A 23865-nucleotide genomic window follows, 5' to 3' on the forward strand; every position below is an offset into this window, starting at 1 on the left:
CAAAAAGACCTGAAGCCTGCAAGATTATAAACTGCCACATCAAAGAGCAAAGATGTTGCAAACCTCACAGAAGAGTCCAAACAAAACACGAAGATTCATGTCATGCACTGTTTGCCCAGAAGCAATTTCTAGCAAGGAAGCGAGGTCAGCCTTATGTCCTCTCCTTATAAGCTTCTCTTGTGTATGCACATCACATCCCACGTCAGTCTAGTGAACAGACATTCTGTCAAGCTGCTACTTTGCAATTTCCTCTTGCTATGAAGAGAGAGCAGGAAATTAACCTTGGCCTGAGGATGTCCAGAGACACAGCCAATGTCCCAAACATGTCAAACTTCTTATTTCATATAATACTGTGCATGCATGTTTAGTTGGCTAATTGTGAACATTTCCACTGAGCTCCTCCAGTGCTCTCTGTGCTCACTAATTCAGAAACCATCTCTCCTAAATCACATATTTAGGAACAAAACAATACACACCACAGAAATCAGCACTGGAATAATTCCAATGGGGAAAAAAAATAAAGGGCAGGGAGACAAGGCTGTCCAGAAAAATCCTCAGTAAATCTCAAGTGACTGCCATTTACAAAACACTCTCATACATGGCCTTTGACAGCAAAACAAGGAGAACAGCAGTGCTAACAGAGAGACAGCAGAATTGGGATCATACTGCCCACTGGGGGAATCACAGCTGCTATGAAAAATTAATATTTATATTACAAGAGTGTCTTGAGGGAACAGCTGAGTTACAGATGAACCCAGAAAGCAATACTGCAGAGGTTTGTACATGTGTTTGTGTGTACACAGCACCTGTACAGTGAGATTTCTCTCTATCTTGCTTGAATAGTGCAATGAAACCACCATCACAGATGTCATCTCCACAGGTATATAGGGAATGAGAAAAAAAGAACGTGCTTGTGAATGCACCCTGCCCTACTGCACTACGTCAGTTTCACCTTCCCTATAATAGGAGATAACTGACGTGAACTGAGACAAGGCAATCCTTTGACCAGGACTATTGCCAGGACTATTTCCAGAACTATGCACTTCTGCAAAGAAATCAAACTGTTCTAAAATGCTTCAGTACTTCCTAAAATTAGAATAATTTCAGTCCCTACAGAAGGAAACAGCAGCTCACCAACCTTTACTATAACTACTTGGCCTAGCTGTGTTTTTTTAACTCCACCACATTCACCTGCCACGATACTACTACATCCCTAACAGAGTAAAGTTTATTTGAGTGCTGAAGGAAAGCCCTGGTGGACCCTCTGAAGCTGGAATCACAGGCTTTTTCACAGCTGCAGCATGTGGCTGAGCAGGGGCCAGAGGCACTGTGGGGAGGCTCACAGCTGCCCCATAACTCTTGGAATGAGTTCCATCACACCCTTCTGTCAACCTATCACAGCACAAAAGTAAAAGCCTTACTTGGCAGTGTGCTACAGTAAGACGGCTTCAGTGCAATGGATGGCTCCCATGCAAATGGGAGAATGCAGCTCTGTGGAGTACTGCCCTGAACCACTGAATTCAAGTGCTCTGAGAAGTGCAAAATACACAACTAACACACAAATAAGAATAAGAATTCCTACAATGCATTTTGTTCTGCAAAGATGCAGTCATACATGAATTACCCCCTGCTCCTGAAAGCATGGAGGGTAACAGGGGGAAGGGCAGCATTCTGTAGAAAATTTGCATGCTACATCAGCATCTCTACATTTTATTAAACAGAAAGCATTTTAAACTAATATGCAAGCAGTAGTCATAAAAAAATGTAATTAAGGTGCTAAAATAGACAGTATACTTAGTTCTTTCCCTAATAATAAAGAATTAAATATTGTATTACAAAAAAGGAGTCTTCTTATTTCTCAAATAACCATGCAGTTTTTTTGGGTGAACATTAAAGATTACTTATTTCAGAAACGTAAGCAGATGAATCCACGTGTTCCCAGCAAAAGGACTTGAGATTCAGCAGACTTGGTTTTAGTCTCTTGCACTGGCTCTGAGCATATCACATAGAACTTTCAGCCAAAATCTTCTACCCTGACTGCATATTGTTTTGTCTGTTTCAGGATTTCAGCCCCCTCAAAAAGGTACTGCACCCTGAGCATTCACCTTGTAAACCTCATGCTAAAATAATCTGATTCAAATCACTCTTTCTTCTCAAGAGACTATTCAGGTTGGCTCCAGTGAAACATCAACTTCAAAAAGCCACAGCAGGGGAGGAGGAAACAGCATTATGTACTTGCATTCCTCATAGTTACAAAACTATCAGTTTTTGAGTGAAAATATAAAACAGCTTTCAAAGAAACATACTTCTGCAATATAGGGCAGTCTGGACAAGCAGCATCTATTCTATAAGTATTTCATCTATATGGGAGGGCAAAAAGCTTCAACAACCTACTAGGCTGCTGCCATTTGATTTTGACAGTTCTCACTCATATCTTGCATTTTATGGTCTAACAGTGTAGTTAAAAATGTACTATAATATATTTAAGCTTGCAACAAAAGGCTTTAAGGGTTCCATCTGACTTTTTTTTAGACACCTTGCTGTCAGGAAGCACATTTTGTTAGAAACCAGTCCTTTCTTGCTTTGTGGAAAAAAAGTATCCTTTTATCCTTCAATTTCGCAAAGGAACAGAAGCTGCAGATTCCTACCAAAGCCAAGCTGCTGTTCAATTGTTTTGCAGCTGGTCTTGCAGGCACTGCAGAAAAGTGTACTATGAAAAGGTGGGAAAGGAGGACAACCTTACAGAAGGGGAAGTCATACGTATGAAATGGAAAGTTAAAAGCAGCCTAGAGGAATGTGTGCATGACACAGAGAGGTGACACTGTCTTTGCTGGTGAAGCTGGCTGTTTTTTCAGCCATGTGAGATAGCAGTGGCATACACTGGAACTTTCAGGGTGTGCATGTGGACGCAGGCAGTGGAACTGAATTTGAAATTGTAAAAAGGGAGAGGGTGTCAATGAGAGGATTCATGCCTGAATGTGTGTGTTAATAGGGTGGGGGTAGGGAGATCAGCCATGCTGTGCATCCAAGGGAAAGGAGCCTGGAGGTGCACTGAGAGTGGAGAGGATGCGTGCTGCTTTATCCCTATTTAATTAGTTTTCAAAAGACAATGATTTCCCCTACCTTCTGCAAGTACAGGACCGTTCCCTTCAGTACAGCATAAAAGGTTTTCCAGCCTCGTTTTCCCCGGGGAGCTGGAAAGAAAACAAATGAAAACCCATTTAAATCAGATCCATTTTTACACTTTGTACACGCTATAGGAGAGCTACATTAGTCCTGTGTTAAACCTCCTTCGAACTATCTTTTCCAAAGGACAATGCAACTTAGCACAGTGCCTGCATGTATCTGCTGGGAGAGAAAGTAATACAAGAACCCTGATGATAGCCCTGGACTGGATCAGAAAGGAACAGCAGCAATGCAGAAAGCAGGCCACAGAGAGCCACAGAGATCCAGTCTTTGTGCTCTTGAAGACAGGCAGACATTACCCCTACACAACTACGTCTGAGCTCTGCACCACGACAGTTTCCAGAAAGAAACAGTCTTTCTACATACCACAGCAGGCTGCCAGGAACTTCTCAGAACCAGTGGGATACAACATAGAAAGCAGTGTCTCCTCAGAGCATCCTTCCCCTTTACTGCTGCTGCACCCTCAAGTTGGCATTGAGAAAGGAGAAGGGTGCCGACTAAAATCATACGTAAAATACCCAACCCCACAAGAAAGCCAAAGTCAGTTAGAGGTTGAAGAACATAACAGAGACAACATATCTAGCTCATAAATTCCTAGAGACAAGCAGTGGTGGGGCAGGGGGAAGTAAATTCAGCATGAAGGCTGAAGGATCCAGTCTGAAATTCAGGTGCAACAGAGGGAGAAAATTAGGCACAGGCTGTACAGTCACAGCACCAGAAACCAGAAACCTACATCTAAGCTCACTCCCTACCAAGCACATAACACTGACCAGCATCCATATAGTATACCACTGACACTATACCGAAATTAATACACACACAACTAAAGAATGACACTCAGAAAGGCATCCCATTCTGATCTGATGACGGGAAGTGAAGATGAAGAGGTTACAAGTCCCTTGTCCCAGAAGTTAATAATTCTCATCCTGCAAAATAGGCCTTACTTCTAAGTGGCATTTGTTCAGTTCAGTTTCCAGCCACTGGCCCATGTTACATCCTTCTCCTCTAAGTGCTAAGTGCTTTATCCCTCAGAACTAGGTTCCTGAGAAAATACAGATGAGCATTCTAGCATATCACTTCATTAGAAATCCCACACAAACTAATCTCTGCCTTGCAAGGACTCCATTAGAAAATGAAATATGAAGAGATCTAACTAGCAAACAAACAAAAAAAGTTTTATTAGCACCTGGAAAGCCAGAATACAGCATTTTTGAGAAAGACAGACCTTCAAATTGTACAGGAACTTCTGAAAACATGGCCCTAATTACATTACTCATAAAAGAGTTATCTCCAGAATGCCAGTGTCCAGTGTGCTAACTAATAATCAATTCTGGTATTTATAATTAAAGAAATAATTTAATAAATACAACTAGATACAATTACTCATTAAGGCTGAATAAGAAGATGTTTAGTAAAGATGAGCCTATTTAGAGTATCCAGTCACCACAAAGAATTAGGTCAGCTTGATTTTGACACCTCTGTCTGAATCCAGCTGTCCAGTTGTTAGCTTCCATCTTGAAAATATGACCTCTAATTGTACCTTCTAAAATAGATTAGCAAAACATGTGAACACCAAAGAGCTTAGCTGAGGAGAGACTGGCTGTTACTGGAAACCCATCATGAAGCCAGACTTTGTCGTTGGGATCTAGCCCACCAATGTAAATCATGAATAAGCAATCATCAATAGTTACTGGGGGAAACACAGATGCTCTGAGTTACCTCAGCTTTTTCCAAGATCTATAGACAAGAAATGAAGATATCCAAACAACAAAACACACACAGGCGCATCAGAGGCCCTTGATAACAAGTACATTACAAACAGAAGTAGGACAAGAAGGGAAGAAGATCATTAAAGTAAGTAAGAGACACAGCAGGATTAGTACAAGAAAGAGGCAGGGAGGAACTGCACAGTAAAAAGCTGGCTGGTGCCAAAAGCTGCCATCCTTCACTGGATATGTGACCCAAGGCTGGGAAAGTATGGAAGGGAACAGTATCTTCTAAACAGAGGTAAAGAACAGCCTTTCTTTAAAGACAGACCCAGAGAGGAGAGGAGATCCAGAGCAATCTGGTGTCACATAAGGAAAAGGAGAATTATCAAATTACTGCAGAACAGCTACTGCAATTCACTTGAATTTTTTTTCTATCTGTAAACCACTATATTAATTTTCTTTTAGCCCAAAAATTCACAAGGCTTTGCTGTATCACATTACTTCTTATACTTATGCATTAGAGCTGCTGCAAATGGGACTGAGCATTGTAAATTCTGGCCTAATAGTGAGAGTGTGATAATCCAGTTTTTGAGTTGCCTGTTATTGCTGCTATTTCCCCTAATGAAGCAGCACTATTTGCCTTGAGAAATACATGGGCTTATTGACAAGTGGCATTGTGAAGACATAACAAGAAAATAACACATTAGGATTGAAAAATTACTCACTTTTCTTTCCATCCATATCTGCATGGATTTTCCGAGCCAGAAATCCAGTTTTATACACAGCAGCACTGGGGTCATGAGGGATGTCCAGGAATGGGTTATTTGAATTGCCAATTCGACTGACAGTCTTTGTCTGGTTCCCATTATCCTTTTCATCTGTACCATCCGAGTGAGATTTTTTTTTCTCTTCTTCATCCCTTAAAAAGCAGTAAAAATCATGCATGAAGGATGGACTGATCAGCAAAGTTTCATTTCAGCAGTTTTTGAACACTCCTTGTCAAAATATACCTCTCTTTTTATAGGGGGCCATATTTAGGGAGAAATCTAGAAATATATCAAAATACAGACATATTATATCGAAGCTTCAGTTCATCTACTTCACCAGCACAGGACACAGATTTTCAAAAAGCCCAAGTTTCCATTATTGTCTCAGAAGATTAGACTTCAAGAGTGTTCTGTGTCCTCCAACTTTGCCTATTTTTAATTCCATGTATTTGAGTGCTAAAATGGTAAATATTCGCCTGCTGGGTTCAGCTGAAAAATCCTCAATTTCTTCATGAGCTCACATGTAGATGAAAAGAATTAGAATACTACAGATCACTGTGGCTTACCCCTTAACTTAGCATATTAAACACAGACTCTACCTCTTTTTCTTTATTTCCTCTGCAGACTAGCATAAAATTAGTAATTTAAAAATAAAACCACACTAGGTGAATTATGTCATCTTTACTTTGGAAACAAAATGCTGCTGAAAATGTTACTTATTAGGGCAATGCATTCCACAGAGCTGTTGGGGACACAAATACATTTGTCACAATAGTCACAAGCATTGCCTGACTAATAAATACCTTTTTGCTTTTCATAGGCAAAGGCTAAAAAGGACTAGGCAACCTAGAAAGTAAAGGGTGTCCATCACAACAGTAGGACAACAGTTTTCAGAGAACAGGCCAGATTACAGAGCAGCCCTTCATCCTTTGATCCACATACATTCCCCTCCAGGTGACTAGGAAAGGTGTGTCAGGGAGTAAGAAGGCTGTCATTGGAAAGTCGTGGTAGCAACACCTCCTGAGACCAGCATCTGATTTAAAAAAAAAAAACATTTGAGCATAATGATGGCTAATATTGCTAACCCGCTGGGGGTGGACCTCAACTTGATGCATCTCACTGGACCCAGATGACTAGCAGAGAGAGCAAGTTCAAGATGATCTTCCAAACACATATATGTTTAAAGGCAAGTATTATGTGACAATTAGCAAGGCACATATCAATCTAGAAGCTCCTTTAGGAATACACTGCTACCATGGCTGCTTATGGGAATGACCATTCAAAAAAATGTCCTCCAAGAACTGCAGGTTACAGCAACAAATCTATCTTATCCTCAGCTCTGCTGCAAAGGAGGCTCAGTATCATCCTCTACAACTGCCTGAAAGGAGGTTGTAGACAGGTGGGTGTTGACCTTTTTTCCCAGGCAACCAGTGAATGATGAGAGGACATAGCCTCAAGCTGTGCCTGGGGAGCTTCAGGTTGAACATCAGGAGAAATTTAATCACTGAAAGTTGGTTAAGCACTGGAACAAACTTCCCAAGGAGATGGTGGAGTCACCATCTCTGCAAGTGTTCAAGAAACAAATTGATGTGGCACTTGGTGCCATGGCCTAGGCTGAAAGGGTGATGTTCAGTCAAAGATTCCACTTAATGATCTTGGAAGTCTTTTCCAAACTAGATTATGCCAATCAAAATTATTCTATGATTCTGTGAAATGGTCTTTGGGGGAATAACTTAGCCTAAGGAGGTAAAAGGCTAAGAGACTGGTCTGACAACAAGGAAAACAAATCCAGAAACATGGGGCTGTATTAGTGAACTCTGTAGTAGCAGGGAATGTTCCCAAGCATTTTACTTTGGTCACCTCACATAAATTATAGAAATATAGTCAGGAGGTACACCATGCCTTCCTGATGTTGTCTTGCAAGGTCTCCAAATTAAGAGGAACAAAACTTTTACTTCAAGACCTGTTTCTTGCAAGGAAGAGCAGTCCTTGCATCTTTAGCCTACTGATGTGTGCTTTCCCACTCCAGCACAGAAATTTCTACTACAAAATTTTTTTATTAGTCAAAGCAAAAAAGACTTATTCAAGTATGCTTTAGTTGAAGCCCTCTCCCAAGTGAAAAGGTGTGGGCATTTCTGACAATTTTGTTTGTCCCCACCCTACATGGGTCTACTCGCTAGCTGCTGGTAAGTCGGAACCACTGTGTGTTATGTGTTTCTTAGATATATGTCCATTCCAGAAGCAAATTCTCTCAAGGTGAGTCTGAGGCACTGAATCCAGACTAAAATCTCTCAAAGGGCATAAGCACACAGGCTGATTTGTCACACAGAAGTGCCTTGTGAATTCTGGGATTTCAGCCAAGGACACAGCAGATTTCTCCTTGTCAGCAGAGATCAACTGCAGTAAAAGGCTTAACACTTTCTTGGAATAAGCTATCTCCTTTGGAGCTATGGGAATTAATTACTGCACACTGATCAACTGTCTTGTGGGAATATCTAGTGCCCTTAACCAAGCAGCCACAGTGGTGTTATGAGCAATCCTGTGGGGGATCCTGGACATCACTAATAGCTGGGGACAGTGCTCTTAAAATCAGCACTTCCAGGGTATCTGTTAAATCAGGAATTCCTCAAAAGACATGGTGGAAAGGACAAAATAGCATCTGCTATCACAACTGCTGGCAGCACTGAACAAACCTTTAACTGGTCTTTTGCTCTATCATGACAATGGGACTTCTTTGAGACTCAGAAGCTTCAGGCATTTCTGAGAGCTGAGTGTTCTGACAAGATGCATGAGGGCAAAATGCACAAATCAGTCTGCAAGAGGCAATGAAGGGAGACAAAGAGGTAGGAAGGACTCATTACAAGCAAGAAGTGCATGAAAACCAGGGGATCTGGGACTCATTTGCTCAAATACTCCATGTTACTTCAGTGGTCAAACACAAGAAGAAAGCAAGATGATTTGGAGGAATGTGGAAGTAGCAAAAAAAGTTCAGGTATTAGCTTTCCCTCAGGTATCTTCCAAGGCTGGCTGAAGAGATAGGTGCTGAATACTGTTTATCAGGGATTTAATAATCTGAGCTTACTTCTAAAAACCCTTTAGGGTGCTTTTGCAAGAAAGAACTGCAGAAAATTCAGGGAAGCTTCTGGATACATAAACCTGAAAACTGATCTTTGTTTGAAACCCTAAACTGTAGGAAGTGTGACTACCTGCCCATGCTCAGATGGCTCTCACAGATCACCCATGTGCTGTAACACCCCCAGTGTGAAGGCCTCCAGTGATATGGGTAAGAGTCAGTGGTGATCTCTGTGCAGGTATGTTCAGAGTTGTGAAGGTGGTGTCACACAGGCATTAGCTGAGGTCCTTTTGGAGGGCAGGACCACTGCCTCTCTTTTCCATTTCATACAGGAAGCAACACAATCCTTGTGCCTTTAGGGGAAAAATCCACAATGGTTCCAAAACACCTTTCAGTAGGCAAAACATCATCATGAAGGTTCAATTAGGCTTGCATAAGTCTTATGAGATTTTCTGCCCCTGATCAGCAGAGGAAAATCATTCCTTACTCAGGTTTGGAAGAAATTCCTCTGGTGACTCCTCCCTGATGACTGAAAAGGGTTGATAGCTGCAAAACTTAAGTCCCACTTTCCATTCATAGGAAATGGGACCCACCGTGTCTTTTCTCTGCAGGGTACTGGTGACAGGAAAAGGTTACCATCTGTAGAGTTTCTCTAAGATTCTGCTTATGGCACATGATGTTTGCAAGGCTTCCCAAAACAAGAAGCTTCAGTTCCACTTCTGTAAGCCTGATTCGTTGGAAAAGGACCTAAAGAGGGAGCAGTAATGAGCCCTCTGGCTGCCCATGAGAACCAGCACACCAAACCCAGGACCTGCTTGTGCTATCCCTTGTAGTCACAGCATTGAAACAGCAATGTTTTCCTTCCCAAATACATGATAACTGACAGCTAGAAAGAGTTTGCCCCTTATTCTTAAACACATAGTTGTGAAAAAAATAAAAATCCAGATGTTGCCATTTTGGTGAAGAAAAGTATTTCCTGCCTCTCCCAAGTTCCTATACAAGGAAGTCCCATTTCTGTCTTCTGGGAGAAAAGCATCATCCGATTCTCTCAGTAATAAAATTATTTCTGTACAATCTATGGTCTGATTTGAGGCTCTGCTTCGGAAAATTCTGAAATCACTGATCTGGAACAATGTGGTCAAGCCCTTCATTTTTAAAACTCTGCTTCATCTCTGCATTTGTTCAAATAGCAACCTTATATGACACAGCAGAAGAATGAGTTCATCTATTTAAACATTGCAATTTTAAAAAAATTTCAGGTTTGAAACATGCATCCATGAAACTAACAGCATCTGTATTAGGAAATTTACTTAAGAGAAATTGTGGCATCTAAAACAGGAAACATCCTAGAACTTGGGAGACAAAAGTTAATAATAGGGAGAGATTTCTCAGTTTGACCTAGAAAAAGGTGAGCTTCAGCACAGATGTCTTTATAACTACCCTGATCTCAGCATCCCAGTTTGATTTGGCAGCATCTCTTTCCCACCATCACTATCTGAATGACCTGTTTTGTTTTGGCTGAAAGGAGATAATTTATCAGTGTAGTCCGGATAAACAAAAAAAGAATATACCATGTCTCCAGTTAGAGAAGTATATAATTGGCTAGTTAAAAACCAAGTTATTCTCCTGAAAACTACACTGTTCTGCTGAGACGAGGCTTTTGGGACACAACTGACTCAAATGCAGCCATTTGGCTTTAGCAATTTTGTAAGCAGTGCTTTGGGAGTTCATATATTAATTCTAGATCACCTATTTTAAGATGATGATTTTTTAACTCCTATTACTTTCAACAGTAAACAGACACAGTATTACAAACAAAGGAAAACAATAATGGCCACCATTATTGCCGTTTCCATGCAGACATCATGCAAATAAAACATACTTAGCTTTAGCACCTTTGTAATCAAATGGATTTTTATTTTTCAGCTTAAAGCTGACAATGATCAGTGTGAAAGCCAAAGAATGAGAAACACCTAAAAACCTTGGGATATAATATCATAGACAATGAAAAAATGTTAGGAGGCCAGGCACTCTATCTCTTTGCCTCTGTGGCTGGATCTCCTCTTTCTAACCCATTCCAGACAGAACAACCACTTCACAAAAACCCCCAATGAAAGCACTTCTGTACTTTATCCAGGCAAACCTGTGCCTTGGTTTAAATTAATAGAAAACCTTTTAAAACGTTGATTTCAAATTTCCCTTGTTTCAAATTTAAGGCCATCCACAACAGACATGAAGAACAGTTCACACCTTTGGGGCTTGCAGAGTAGAGCAGAAGTGTGCTTTCAGGATCCCACATTCACCAGTTCAGTGTAAATTCCAGGTCAGATCTCTTTACTTTACAGATTATGGTACGTGATTCACTTTTAACTTTGTGGAGAACTGGAACAAGGCACTACTACAGAAGAACTGTAATGCAATTCTCTCTTCAGAGCTGTACTCAAGCTTTCCTGTTCAAAGAACCCTCCTACTGAAAGTCTCTGGAGAACATCTGCTGATTAAGGTGTCACTTCTTGTGATTACAAAATTGAAGTCAATAGTAGCCTTTTCTTTGCGTGGGCTTTGGATCAGACTATAATTCTAGTGGAAATGTACTGCAATCTCTTTAGGATGATAACACACCTAGCTCACAACTGGTTAAGATAAGGATTGGATAGCAGTCCTTCCCCATTTTATGTTACACCATTACCCTTTCCTGCCTATGGACTTACTGATAGCCATTAATCCTCTAAATAATGTACTTCAGAGCAGCTCTAAAACCTTTGCTTAGCTGATGAGCATCTTAGATCCTCAAAGGATTTCTGGCTGGAAGAAAGGCATTCCTTTGAAATGCCAGCATTGTAGGAGAGCTTATGAGGAGGGTTTGGAGTCCTATCTTCACCTGTGCCTTACCTCCCTCTTCTCACCCTGCCAAGGGCATCAGGGAAGCAAAGAAATAATCTTTGGAAGGGAAGATTTTCTTTGGTCCCAATAGAACAAAACTGACCATGTTTCCTTCCCATTCAGCTTTCACTTCAGATCACAACAGTAGAGCAAGAGATATATGTGCCTCCTCCCTCAAGCTCAGGCAGTCCCAGGGCTTCTTGAGGTTATTACTTTACACCAACCACATATCTCTATAAAAATAGAGAAGAGAAACATCTTCACACTTCCTCTCCCAGCCAGTACTCTCGGCTCTAAAGGTACTGACTATGCCCAGAATGAGCTTTGTTTTTCATAATGGAAATTAATTGTAACATCAGTCCTAGCTATGTGTCAGTCTCAGATTAGAGCAAAAACTGGCATCTTTGAGCATTGTCCTGTACAAAAGTAGCTTTATATCTACCCAAAGCCTTATTTAAGAAAGAGTCTGAATTACCAGTCTTCCAGCCTGTTTGGAATTTTCCCCCAAACAAAGGACATGGACTAGACTATATAAATGCCAAAGCAGTTACCACCTATACAGCAGCAAGATCTCACAAATCACCTTGACTGAGGTTCACAGGAGCAGAGCCAGTCATGAGCCAGTTGCTACCTGGAGGCTGCCCAAGTGTATTAGACATGGTATAGTTTCTTGGCAAGAGCTGGAGGAAAATTCTGACATTGAGAAAGTCACATAATGGATTCTGCTGGTTCTGAAGTACCTGTGACAGTGTCTGGCAAACAGCTTTGGTGTGACATATAAGATTCACACAGCATGTTCCAGGTCCAAGACACAGTCTGTGAAAATGTCTCCCACCACAACTTTTAATGCTCATCTGAGATGGCACTTCTTGCTGATTCCCATTAAAAGCACACCTTCTTTACCCCTCTGACACCACCTAACACATTTCTGAACTGGGATAGCATTCCCACTTGGAACCAGCTACCATTGTGAGGCTGCACACCCTAACAAGAAATTTGTTTGCATATCATGAACTTAAAGCAGCAAAGATCAAAAGCCACTGGGCCTGCAAGACCTATGGTAGTTGCTAGAAATTCCAGCACAAGAGGTGCAGAAGCATGCATTCCAGACATACCTTGCTCCCAAGAAGGTGAAGTTTCAGATAAGTGAATACATGCAGGGAAATACCCTTGTATAGCTAAAATATATATAAGATATCATTTTCTTATTTTATACCAAAATCCACTGTTCTGCAAGTGGCAAAATCAAAAGTAGACACTTCTGCCCTTTCCTGGCATAACTAGAACACATAAAACCTAAGCACAGAGAAAGGTCAGTATAATGGGAAATCTGAAACTGAAGTTTTTTCTCGTCTGCAGCATTTACATAGTTAACAAGTGTTAGCCTGTCAAAAGCAACTAAGGATTGGAGAGAGTGATATCAGACTTTGTCCATTTATCATCTTTCACATTAGGTTGTTGTCAAGTTATCCATACTTAATTAGGAGACAAACCAGGACAATAAACCAACAGCAGGAAACTCAATCCAAGAAGTGTGTTTCTATTCAGCGGTTCTGACACAATGAACAGAAAGATAAAGGAAGACGTCAACTTCTGTTTTATTTATGCAGCCATAGAACAACAGAGGATTTAATTTCTCTCTTTTCAGGCTGAAGTTTCCTACTAAATGAAATGTCCTCTTTCCTTACAAATGCAGTTGGCTCCTACCATTAACAACTCCCTTTGCTGGAGAAACAGATGAGGCTGTATTGCCAGGTCATTCATTAGCAAAAAAGCAAACTCATTACGTACGCTGGCTATCTTCTACAGGTTTTGGAGCCCACACAGATGTATGGCACAGGATGTATAAACAGATTACTACACAGGTACTACTGTTAAATTTCTAATTTCTACAATAGTAGTATACTTACACTGCCCATTCCAACTTCTCATTCTTGATTGAATTGTAGAGGGCCTGCAAAGGGAGAGAAATGAGATGGAATTATTGTTTGACCCCTCCCACACATACATTAATATGCTGAGTAAAGACACCCAGCTAATTCCAGCAAGCAAGCAGTCTCTGATCAAGAAAGTCCCATATCTGCTAATGATAATGTGAGAATTTTCAGCAGAAATTCCACCTGAGAAAAAAATACTGAATGTGTCTTTTAAGATTACATTAAGTCATTTTCTCAAGCAATTTTTGGGGGTTTGTGGTTTGTGCCTTTTTAAGAACATAGAATCATGAAATAGCCATGGAAGGGACCTTAAAGACCATCTAGTTCCACCCACGGCAACTCCTTCAATGGGCAGAAATACCTTTCACTAGGTCAGGTTGCTCAGACCCCCATCCAACCTGTCCTTGAATGCTTTCAGGTATGGGCATCTACAGCTCCTGTGGGCAACCTGTTCCAGCACTCACCACCCTCACAGTAAAGAATTTCTTCCTAATATATAGTCTAAACCTATTCTCTTTCAGTTTGAGGCCATTGCCCCTTGTCCTTTCCTTATATGCACTTGTAAATACTACTTGTAGGCTGCCTTCAGGGACTGGAAGGCAACAATTAGGTCACGTTTATGCTTTCTCTTTTCCAGGCTGAAAAAACCCAGTTCTCTCAACCTGTCTTCATAGGAAATGTGGTCCATCCACCTAATCACCTTGGTGTCCCTGTTCTGGACTCACTCCAACAGTTCCATGTCCTTCCTGTGTTGGGACACCAGAGCTGGATGCAGGGTTCCAGGTGGGCCCTCACCAGAGCAGAGCAGAGGGGCAGAATCCCCTCCCTCCCCTGCTGCCCACACTGCTTTGGACGCAGCCCAGGACACGTTTGGCTCTCTGGGCTGGGAGTGCCCATGGCTGGGTCATGTCCAGCCTCTCACCCACCAACACCCCCAAGTCCTTCTCCCCAGGGCTGCTCTCCATCTATTCATCCCCAGCCTGTGCTGATACCAAGGGTTGCTCTGACTCAGGTACAGCACCCTGAACTTGGTCTTGTTAAACCTCTTGAGATTCCCATGCATACACTTTTCTCTCTTGTCCAGGTCACCCTGGATGCCATCTCATCCTTCAGCTGGGTGTCACCTGCATATTTCCTGAGGGTGCATCTGATCCCTTCATCCATGTCATTAATGAAGACATTAAATAGTACTGATCCCTGTATGAACCCCTGAGAGACACCACTTGTCACTGATGTCTATCAGGACACTGTGCCATTGACCATTACCTTCTGGATGTGACCATCCAACCACTTTCTTATCCATCTAACAGTCCACGCATAAAATCCATCTCTCTGCAACTAAGAGACAGGCATGTTGTGAGGAACTCTAAGGCTTTACAGAAGTTCAGATAAATTATATTTGTAGCCCTTCCCTTGTCCACTAACATGGTCACTCCATCGTTCAGGGCCACTCGGTTGGTCAGGAAGGACTTGCCCTTGGTGAAGCTGTGCTGGCTGTCTTGAATCATCTCCCTGCTCTCCATGTGCCAGAGCACAGCTTCTAGGAGGATCTGCTCCATGATATACCCAGGCAGGTGGTAAGGTTGGGTGGTCCCTGGTTGCCAGGGTTCTCCTTTCCACCCTTTTAAAAGATGGGTACCATGTTTCCCTTCTTCCAGTCACCTGGGACTTCACCAATACAATGGTGAATTCATGACTACTGTGATTTTACAAATACCATGGAGAGTGGCTTGACAACTACATCAGCCAATTCCCTCAGGACTCTGGGATACATCTCACTGGTTCTAATAGACTTAGGTACATTCTAGCTTCTCAGGTGGTAATGAGCCTGAACTTTACTTCCAGTTTGCAAAAGCCACAAGACTATGGCCTTGAAATTTGAGGTCCAGTCTAATTCCTGACACTCAATGAGACTTTTTGGTCAATGACTTTAATGGGGACTTTAAGATTTCATCATATGGGCCAATCTGTGAAAATTTGCCAGAATAGATATCCAAAGTCCCCCTCAGACACCTGAATGCTTTCCCAGTCACACACATAAACATAAACATGTTCAATTTCTAAGTGCAAAACAGAAAATTAATGTTAAGTGACTTTTGTGCTTTAAGATCACTGTCTTAGACTGCTGTCCACTACCATTGTTCCTCTTTCAACTCATAGGAAAGGTGCCCAGTAGGTTTGACACCAAAGGTAACAGCTCTGTTTTTGATACAAGCCTGCAAAGAAAAGGGTCTGAAACCTGACTTAAGACTGGATTTTAAATCCATTTAAGAATGGATTTTTTTTTTTTTTTTGAGAGAAAGTATATATATCAGTTGGATAAGTATGTCTTATTTCAGCCCCCCACGAGCTGAGGTATACAATGGATAAACCTCTGGTATTACCAAGCTAATGGAGTTCTTCAAATAGGTCACTTAAGTGAAGTATTTTGGTATGGAATGTCCCTGATTCTCACACATATAATCTGCATTTGTAATTCACCTTATATACATAGCTAGATTTACTCCCTCTGGCACATAACTCCTACACAGCCTCAAAATATGTTAATGTGTAGAAGAACTGTTGATGCACATGATTAGCAAAAAGTAGCACATCAAGTATGAACAAGCCTGAAAATCACATACTATAATAGCTATGACATGATGCTTAACAGAAACAGTAACATTTAGATAGCCTTAATGCTGACCCAAACCAAAAATAATTTGGAAACTGAAGAGTTGAAATTAGTCTTGTGCATATGCCACAGCTGAATTCGCATGAGCAATACCATGAGCATATCCCACTCTTCATCCTGCCATCCACTGGCTCCTTTTTGAATCTGGAAGTCTTATTTGAAGATCCTTAATATTCAGCTCTGTGGGAATCTGGCTTAGCTGAACCATACACAAGCAGGTCAAACATTATGGTATAATTCATCTCATGCTGATGCTACACAGGCAGTAATTCCTGGTCACAGTGCTCCAAGAAAGTAAGTTTCTCAGAGATATGAACAACAGATATGAACACGAAGAATACTCATGCCTCATCCTACTGACACTGAGCTAGCAAAGAGAGGTCCTCACTACTAACTTGAGCTTCACTGTGCCATTCAGAGAAATATGATTAAGTACTTCCAAGTCTGGAGTTTTCACTAGTTCTACAGAACCTATCTTCTCTGAAGTATATAGACGCCCTGAACCAAAGGCAGACAGCCAAAAGTGAACGGATGGGCATTTCTGGCAATTTGTATGCATTTGCTAATTTTCAGGTGAAAGCTATCAAGAGATTTTAAGACCACTCTGCAGAAAGAAAGCAAAAGAAAGAGTTACTATTTCTCCTGCCAATTCAGCAGAATTAGACACAACTCCATTTTTGTACACAAACCAATGCTGATACTGGTTCCTGAAGTCACTGAGCATTTCTTACATGATTTGGCCAAAGCCTCTGTCTTATTCTTCGACTTGTTCTTTTCTTCCTGCTGTGACTAAAATACTCTCCCACATTTTGAGCCAGAAAATTACTCCAAAACAAAGCGAAGAGGCTGCATACTTCCTCCAGGTGCCTCCTCAGTTTTTCAGATGTAATATTTTTTTCCTCATCTAGCTCAATGTGTTTCAGGAACAGCAAAAACCTAGCTTGAGGAAACACATTTGTTGCTCCCTGGCCCAAATGCCAACAGGATTGGGTCGAAACCTCTGGAAAAAAACACCTGCCCTGTGCAGGTTTTTATGAGATTTCACTGCTAAGCATGTCTCTAGGGATCATTGTAGCCAAAGAGCAGAACATACAAAAGCAGCAGTCCAGACTGGGGCAGGGATAACAAATGCTCCAGGCTTTTGCCTTGTGAAAAGAGAGCTATGTTTGTCCCAACCTTGACTAATGAGCCAGCATCATGTTCCTTTAGGGAGTAACAGACACCAACCCAGTCATACGGTACACATCTGATCAAGGACTTAGTGCCCCTCACAGACCATCAAACACAGCCTGTCAAAAGTTTCTGGTATTTACAAAACAGAAAAAAAACTGTAGGGAGTATGCACGGCCTGGGCAGCTGTGTTCTGCAAACCTGTGCATGTTCTGTGTGTCTACCAGGAATGTTCACTGAGACCTCAAAGCAAGCAGATCTCTCCAGGTATGCAAAGACAAGTGTCCCAAACTGCCCGTCCCCCAAACTACCTCTCTGGCAGAGACTGCTGGCAAGGCTGCACACTTGCTGCTGGTGTCACTAGCCTTTCAGAGCTGCTTCATGTCACTTCTCCAAAACAATTTCTACTTTAACATTTTCCTGATGTCTACCTGGGCTCTCACATGTTCCAGAGAAGCAAAATTTCTTCCTGCCATGTTTTGCAACCAGAACCATACGTGTACAGCACAGCACCTGCTCCCTGATTTACCTCATGGCTATTCCCAAGGCCCTGATTCAGAGAGTAGCTCTTTTCAACAGACATTTCTCCAGAGTATGACTAAATCAAACAAACTTGGAGACAAGCACTTAAATGCTTCACTAAATTGCAACAAAGCTCATCAGAGATTATGGCATGGTCATGACTCTCACTGTACTTAGATAGCTGCAAGGACAGGTTTTATTTTTTATTAACTTGTATTTTCTCTCTGGGAGATTAAAAAAAAAAAAAAAAGGGAAAAATGCTCTCATTTAAAGCACTCTTACAGATTGACAACAATCACCACTTCCTACCTGCTAGCCTGTGAAGTGTTTGGCAAATTTGCTATGTAAGCCAGAAAACAGGAGGTTGAACCAGAGCAGTGAATGATAGAATGAATATCGCATAGGTGTCATCTTCCAAGCTGGACTTGTACCAGTCATAAAGTGGAAAGGCTTTCTATCTCTTTTGTCACCCAAGGCTACTCTGAACAGGATCCAAACCCCCAGATACAAACTACTCAGCAGTGTCTGACTTCAATGCTTTGACTTTTTATCCCTATTAATCAGAACACAAAGACCTACTCCTTACAGCTTACAGCTTTCCCCTTACTGGTAAGTGTTGATCTCTAGGTACATCACACCTCAGGCTCTGCATGGCTATAAACTCCTTGGAGAAACAAGTGCAATTTTGAAGGCAGAATAAAAGAAATTGACTGGTGCATAAAGCAGAACAGTAGGCAAAATCATAGGCACTTCCTTGTTTTAACTCCAATGCTGTTTCCTACAGCTCCAATTTGATCCTTAGAAGACTGAAGTGTAACAGAAAAGAGATTTGTTATGTGTTTGTGGCATTTGTTTGTATTTGTTCATAAACAAGGAAAGAAACACTTCCCTTTTTAAGTGGAAGGCTGTAGCTCTAAAAAACTGCTGAATTCCACCCCCATTTCTCCTTTATAAGCAAGGAGGTCCACAAAAACCCCAGATTTTCACAAGCTCTCACTACTACTAAAATTGGTACTGTTATTCCAATTGGAAAGAAAAGCAAAACTATTGAGAGAATGCTCCTGAAAACTCTGGTTTATTTTACAAAGCTACCAAGGGAAAAAAGGTCATTCACCACCCTCACCTTCCTCAAAATCTTGTTATATGCACGAACCACTGGACCCATTTAAATAGGCTGCTCCTGTCACCTGCCGGCTGCCAGTGATGCTGTGAGTCAGCCTCTGCATGCAGAAGCAGTGCACAAAAGAAAGGCACAACCAGGTATGCACACAGGGACAAAGACATAGCAAATTATGCAGATACTGAGTGGTAAATCATCTAAGTTACAAGTAGACACAGGACCCCTAAAACCTGGCCAGCAGGGTACAAGATGCTTGAAGAGATCCCAAAGCACTGTACAATTCCTCCCCTCAAAAAGCAACATAGGGGCTGGCTTTTGAAGAAAGCTACTGACTTTCTGTTTGCACTATCCCATGCAGAAAAGCCTGCCAAGAGGGAAAGAAATATATCACACATTTTTTACACCTGTTCCACGCACAGAAGAGGAGCTGGAAACACCTGCTGTGAGCTGGTAAACAGGCAAAACCAAAACTAAGTTCATAGAGACACCAGGGATGACCCAGACTGTCTTTTCCAGTTCTTGTCTCCCATGGCTTTTTCTTGCATCCACCTCCTCCCTGATTTTTGGAGTCATTGTTGGAGGAATGATCATCTGATCATTGCAGAGGATAGCCTGGGTGGCTTTTGATGCCCCCAGAACAGGGATGCACGTATGCTCCGAGCCAGGCCCTTGCCACACTTCCCTGCTGCCACTTCCAGAAGCAGCCCTGCCTGGATACACTTCTTCACCTCCAGCTGATAATGGCATGTTTGACTCCAAGCAGCAAGGAAGCCATATAAACACCTGAGGGCAAAGACATGCTCAGTCTTTGCAAGCACAGCACCTCCCCCAGTCACTCAGCACCTGTCCATCAGCTTTGCCCTTTGGAGCTGAGCAGTCAGACAGGCATCAGCTCCGGCTCCTGCCATATGTGCTTTACTGGAGGAAGAAAAAACAACTGAAGTAGCAGAACTCCACAAAAATAAAACAGGTTACAGAGGCAACAGATATTAGCCATCACAAATGTCTGCATGGAGTCCTAATAGCTGTTAATGTGCTCATCCTTTGGACCAGGGCATAGCTCTGTATCATTTTCTTCTGCCAAGTCTGGATGCGGAGCTATTTTGGTTGCTATATACTTGCTGTTTAGATCACTATCTGAAGGCTGGCCTTCACTCAGAATACAGATCTATATTACTCCACCACCTGCTATTTGCCACCCTCCCTTAAAACCCAGATCTTGACATTTTCTCCTGTCTTCATGCACGGATCAGTAACACCTGGCAAAGGAAGGATAAGCGTTCTGATCACTGAGTGCCTGTAGCTCGCTGCCAGATTCAAAGTCCACGCACCCTCGATTTCTCATGCATTTTTCCCCCTTCAGATGGGGATGCAGCAAGAATGCTAAAATAGTACCCCAAGAAGCCTGTGCATTAGTGCATGGCATCACGTCTACTGACATTGCTCTCAATTTTAAATTCCACTGGTTTGTACAACAAACGTTCTTCTAACAAGCCAGCATACATTATTCATAAAACAGCACCGAGCTGTTCAGCAGCATATGGAACTGATGAATGCTGTTTTGGTGTAGGAGGAGATAGGGTTGATAGGAATGTTTTAGAAGGAAGGAAAGGAGATCATTTCACCCAGGGAATTTCAAGTGCGTCACCAACTGGAGGAGAACATTTCGAAGAGAAACTCCTCTGTTAAAAATCTGGTTTGTATATGGAGAAGGAGGGGGAGGGGGAGAAAGAAAAAAAGGAAAGAAAGATTGTGCCAGATATATCATCATAAAACAGAAAAGGATGGTTAGCTGTGGCTCCTGAGACCCAAGAAATTAATGCCACACAAGAAATGCATCCTCTGTATTAATACACACGGCTTGTTTGCAAATATTTTTTTTGGTACTTGCTGAAGTGTTTCATCAGTGTTATTGTAAAGGTAGCCTACTGAATTATTACAGAAAAATAGAGAAAAGGCTGGAGAAGTACTTCTTGATAGTGGAGCACCTCCACAGCCTATTTCTATACAGCCTATTTCAAACTGTTTTATTTGCCCTGTGCATTTTCAGGCAGGACAGGCACAAGCACTTGGCAATTCAGTCCCTGGCTGCAGAAAAAAAAGTCTGCCAGTAAAAGAGACTACTGAGCATGCTGGGTCACATGGATGATCCTAAGATACTTAGACTCATCTTGCATGCAGTCTGGACTTGAACCTGCCCTCCACAGAACAACAGTACAGAATTCACAGCACCATTTCACAGGTTCTTCCGCTGGCCTAAAGCTGTGGTACATGCCTATAATACACACTGGGATGTATTATAGGCATCCCCTAGTGAAGCCTGTCCACACAGAGGCACTACCTGATGTATGTCAAGGAGATAAAAGATACTTGGGCTACCTAGCTTCTTGGACACTGGCAGCAGGCAGACCTTTTCTCCAGGCACCATGTTGGCACTTTGTTCATACTATTAAAGCGTGAGGATACATAATACTCTCTAGCTTATCAAAACAGGCTGAGTCATATAAGTGAAAAGTAAAAGAGGAGTTATGTTTCTGAGGCACAAATGGTTTAAATCTCTCTCCTGTCCAAAGTCAGCTGAAGCAGTCACAGAAACAGGTCTCGAGTATTATAATCACTTCATATGGGGAGCAGATAAAACACAAGGCAGTCCAGACACAAAGAGGGAGACACACCCACAGAAATATGAAGTCTACAAACCAAACCTTACTTAAGACTGAGGAGATCTACATGGCATTGGTGTCCAGAAAAGCTCAGCCTAGAACTGAAGATATTTCCTGAGAAGTGATGCACAAATATATATGCACAGTTACACTAATAAAAAGAACTCCTTTGCCACACTTCAGATTAACCTCCAGGTTCTTCCACCAACACAACAGTATCAAAGAACCAAAGCTCAATTATAAATCGATTCTCTAAATCAGCAATGTCTTAGCAAAAAAATGGGCAGACAAAGATCAGAAGGGAAAACAGAGAGATGGAAAGAACAGGACTGTCCAAAATTACGACACCAATCACTTGCAGAGCCACTTGTCACCTTATCAACCAGGCCAGCACTGCAGGGATCTTCTCAGCCCTCCATAACACAGCTTTTACACATCTCAGATGCCCTACAGATACAATAACCTTTGTTTGAAATAAGGAAACAGTACAACAAACTGAAAAAAACCTGCAATGTTCTTCCCAGCATATTGAGATAGGCAGGAAAAGAAGTGGGTATCTCTCAAATAACAATCTACAGCACTTAGAAGGAAGAAAAGTGAATACCACAGAGGAATGAACACAGAGCTTTCATTACTGCAGTAGTTAACTAATCATGTCAGACACCATCCCTGGGAGAAAGTCCCTGCCCTGAGAACGCTACACCATGCACACACAGAGGACACAAAACCTGGGAAAGGAAGATAATAATAATATTAATAATAATAATTTATAAAGATAATAATAAAATAAGTAATTCATCCAGTGTCAAAAGACTTGAGTTTTTACCATATGCAGGAGAGTTTTCATACATAAATCCTCCCACCAAATACTGTGCAATTATTCCCATGCTTAGGGTGAAAGTAATCATGAGAGCAGGGTCCCAGAGCACCTGCAACATGCAGCCTTTGCTTTGATATTTGTTGGAAAAGCACATACTGCATCAACAACAGCCTGAAAATGATGGCCATGCTATTTCTCTGCCCTAACTCATCAATACACTGTTTCTTAGATATGGTTTATAAGGACCTGAAAACAGAGGCTAACTTAACTGACCTGAAAAAAACCCATTTATTTCTGGTTGCAGTACCCTTGATTTAAGTCACACAGCTCAGGCTCTGAAATGCCATACAACCTGTAAGCTAGCAGAGACTGTTTTGCTAGGAACTACTGTGCAGTACTAGGGGTCTTTTCACCATGGCAGAGGAGGTTTCTCACAGAACTGATAGGAGATTTAGGGAAGGGACGCCACAGGAAGATCCATGCATGGTGCCTGCTTTGCATGCACATGGACCCAAGACATAGTTAAATGCTTGGCTGATGCACACCTTTGCAAGTGGTTGTATCTTTTAATCCCAAGGTCAGAATCAACTGACAATAAGAACGAAATCAGAGGCATATTTTTGCCACTGCATAAAATTCATCCAACCCTTGGAGATATGGAGCACCTTTTAGACGGAGACAGCTCTTAAAGCACTTCCCAGGAGTTCCTGGGTGCCTCTCCATTATTGTGTGGGAGAGAGGGATGAGGAAAAAAAGAGATGTTGCATGGTGTGGGGGTTGTTTGCTTAGGAACTGAATAACTGGACTGGGCTGGGTGAGGAGATGCTGCACACAGTCACTGTAGCAGCTGGGAATAGCCTGTGCTACCAACCATTACAATACTCTAATGTATTCCTATAAATGCACAAGCAATGCCTTCCTAATAAACACCTGACAGCAGTATTTAATCATGCATGCAATTGAAACAATATTTTCACCTAGCATCCACACCTACTAAACCACAGAGCTGTAGGTAAGGACTAAAAATTATTTTTATACAGAAAACAATTCCCATTAAACAAATAATCCCAAGGACACCACCTGCCAACTCTGGCACATTTCCCAAGAGTAGAGCTCCAACTAGCACTGTCACTAGCAAGTTTTCCTGTTTACTACTGCACCAAGCTCAGTGACAGGGCATTCAACTAAGACCTGATCATTATTACACCAGAGCTCTTTCACCTTCAGGTCTCTCCTCAAATGCAGAGTTTTTTTTCATGATCTGACAGCAATTCTGTGATCACTGCAGATCATCCAGAGCTCTTAACTCCTGCGAAGCGTAACCTTTTCCCAACACCAACC

At 41.8% G+C, this 23865-nt stretch overlaps 1 protein-coding gene across 4 annotated transcripts in view; it reads right to left on the reverse strand.

Moving 5' to 3' along the window:
* The window catches only part of PSD3 (pleckstrin and Sec7 domain containing 3), a 119963-nt gene that overhangs the window by 22862 nt on the left and 73236 nt on the right, over positions 1–23865 (reverse strand). For all 4 annotated transcript variants that reach the window (XM_038123701.1, XM_038123702.1, XM_038123700.1 and 1 more), the window contains 3 exons: positions 13529–13572; positions 5621–5814; positions 3124–3194 (listed from right to left, as the gene is read on the reverse strand). In XM_038123701.1, the coding sequence (XP_037979629.1) occupies positions 3124–3194; positions 5621–5814; positions 13529–13572 (309 nt within the window). The remainder of the gene's footprint in view (positions 1–3123; positions 3195–5620; positions 5815–13528; positions 13573–23865) is intronic.

The sequence above is a fragment of the Motacilla alba genome, chromosome Z (assembly GCF_015832195.1).
Source record: "Motacilla alba alba isolate MOTALB_02 chromosome Z, Motacilla_alba_V1.0_pri, whole genome shotgun sequence".
NCBI classification, from domain to species: Eukaryota; Metazoa; Chordata; class Aves; order Passeriformes; family Motacillidae; genus Motacilla; species Motacilla alba.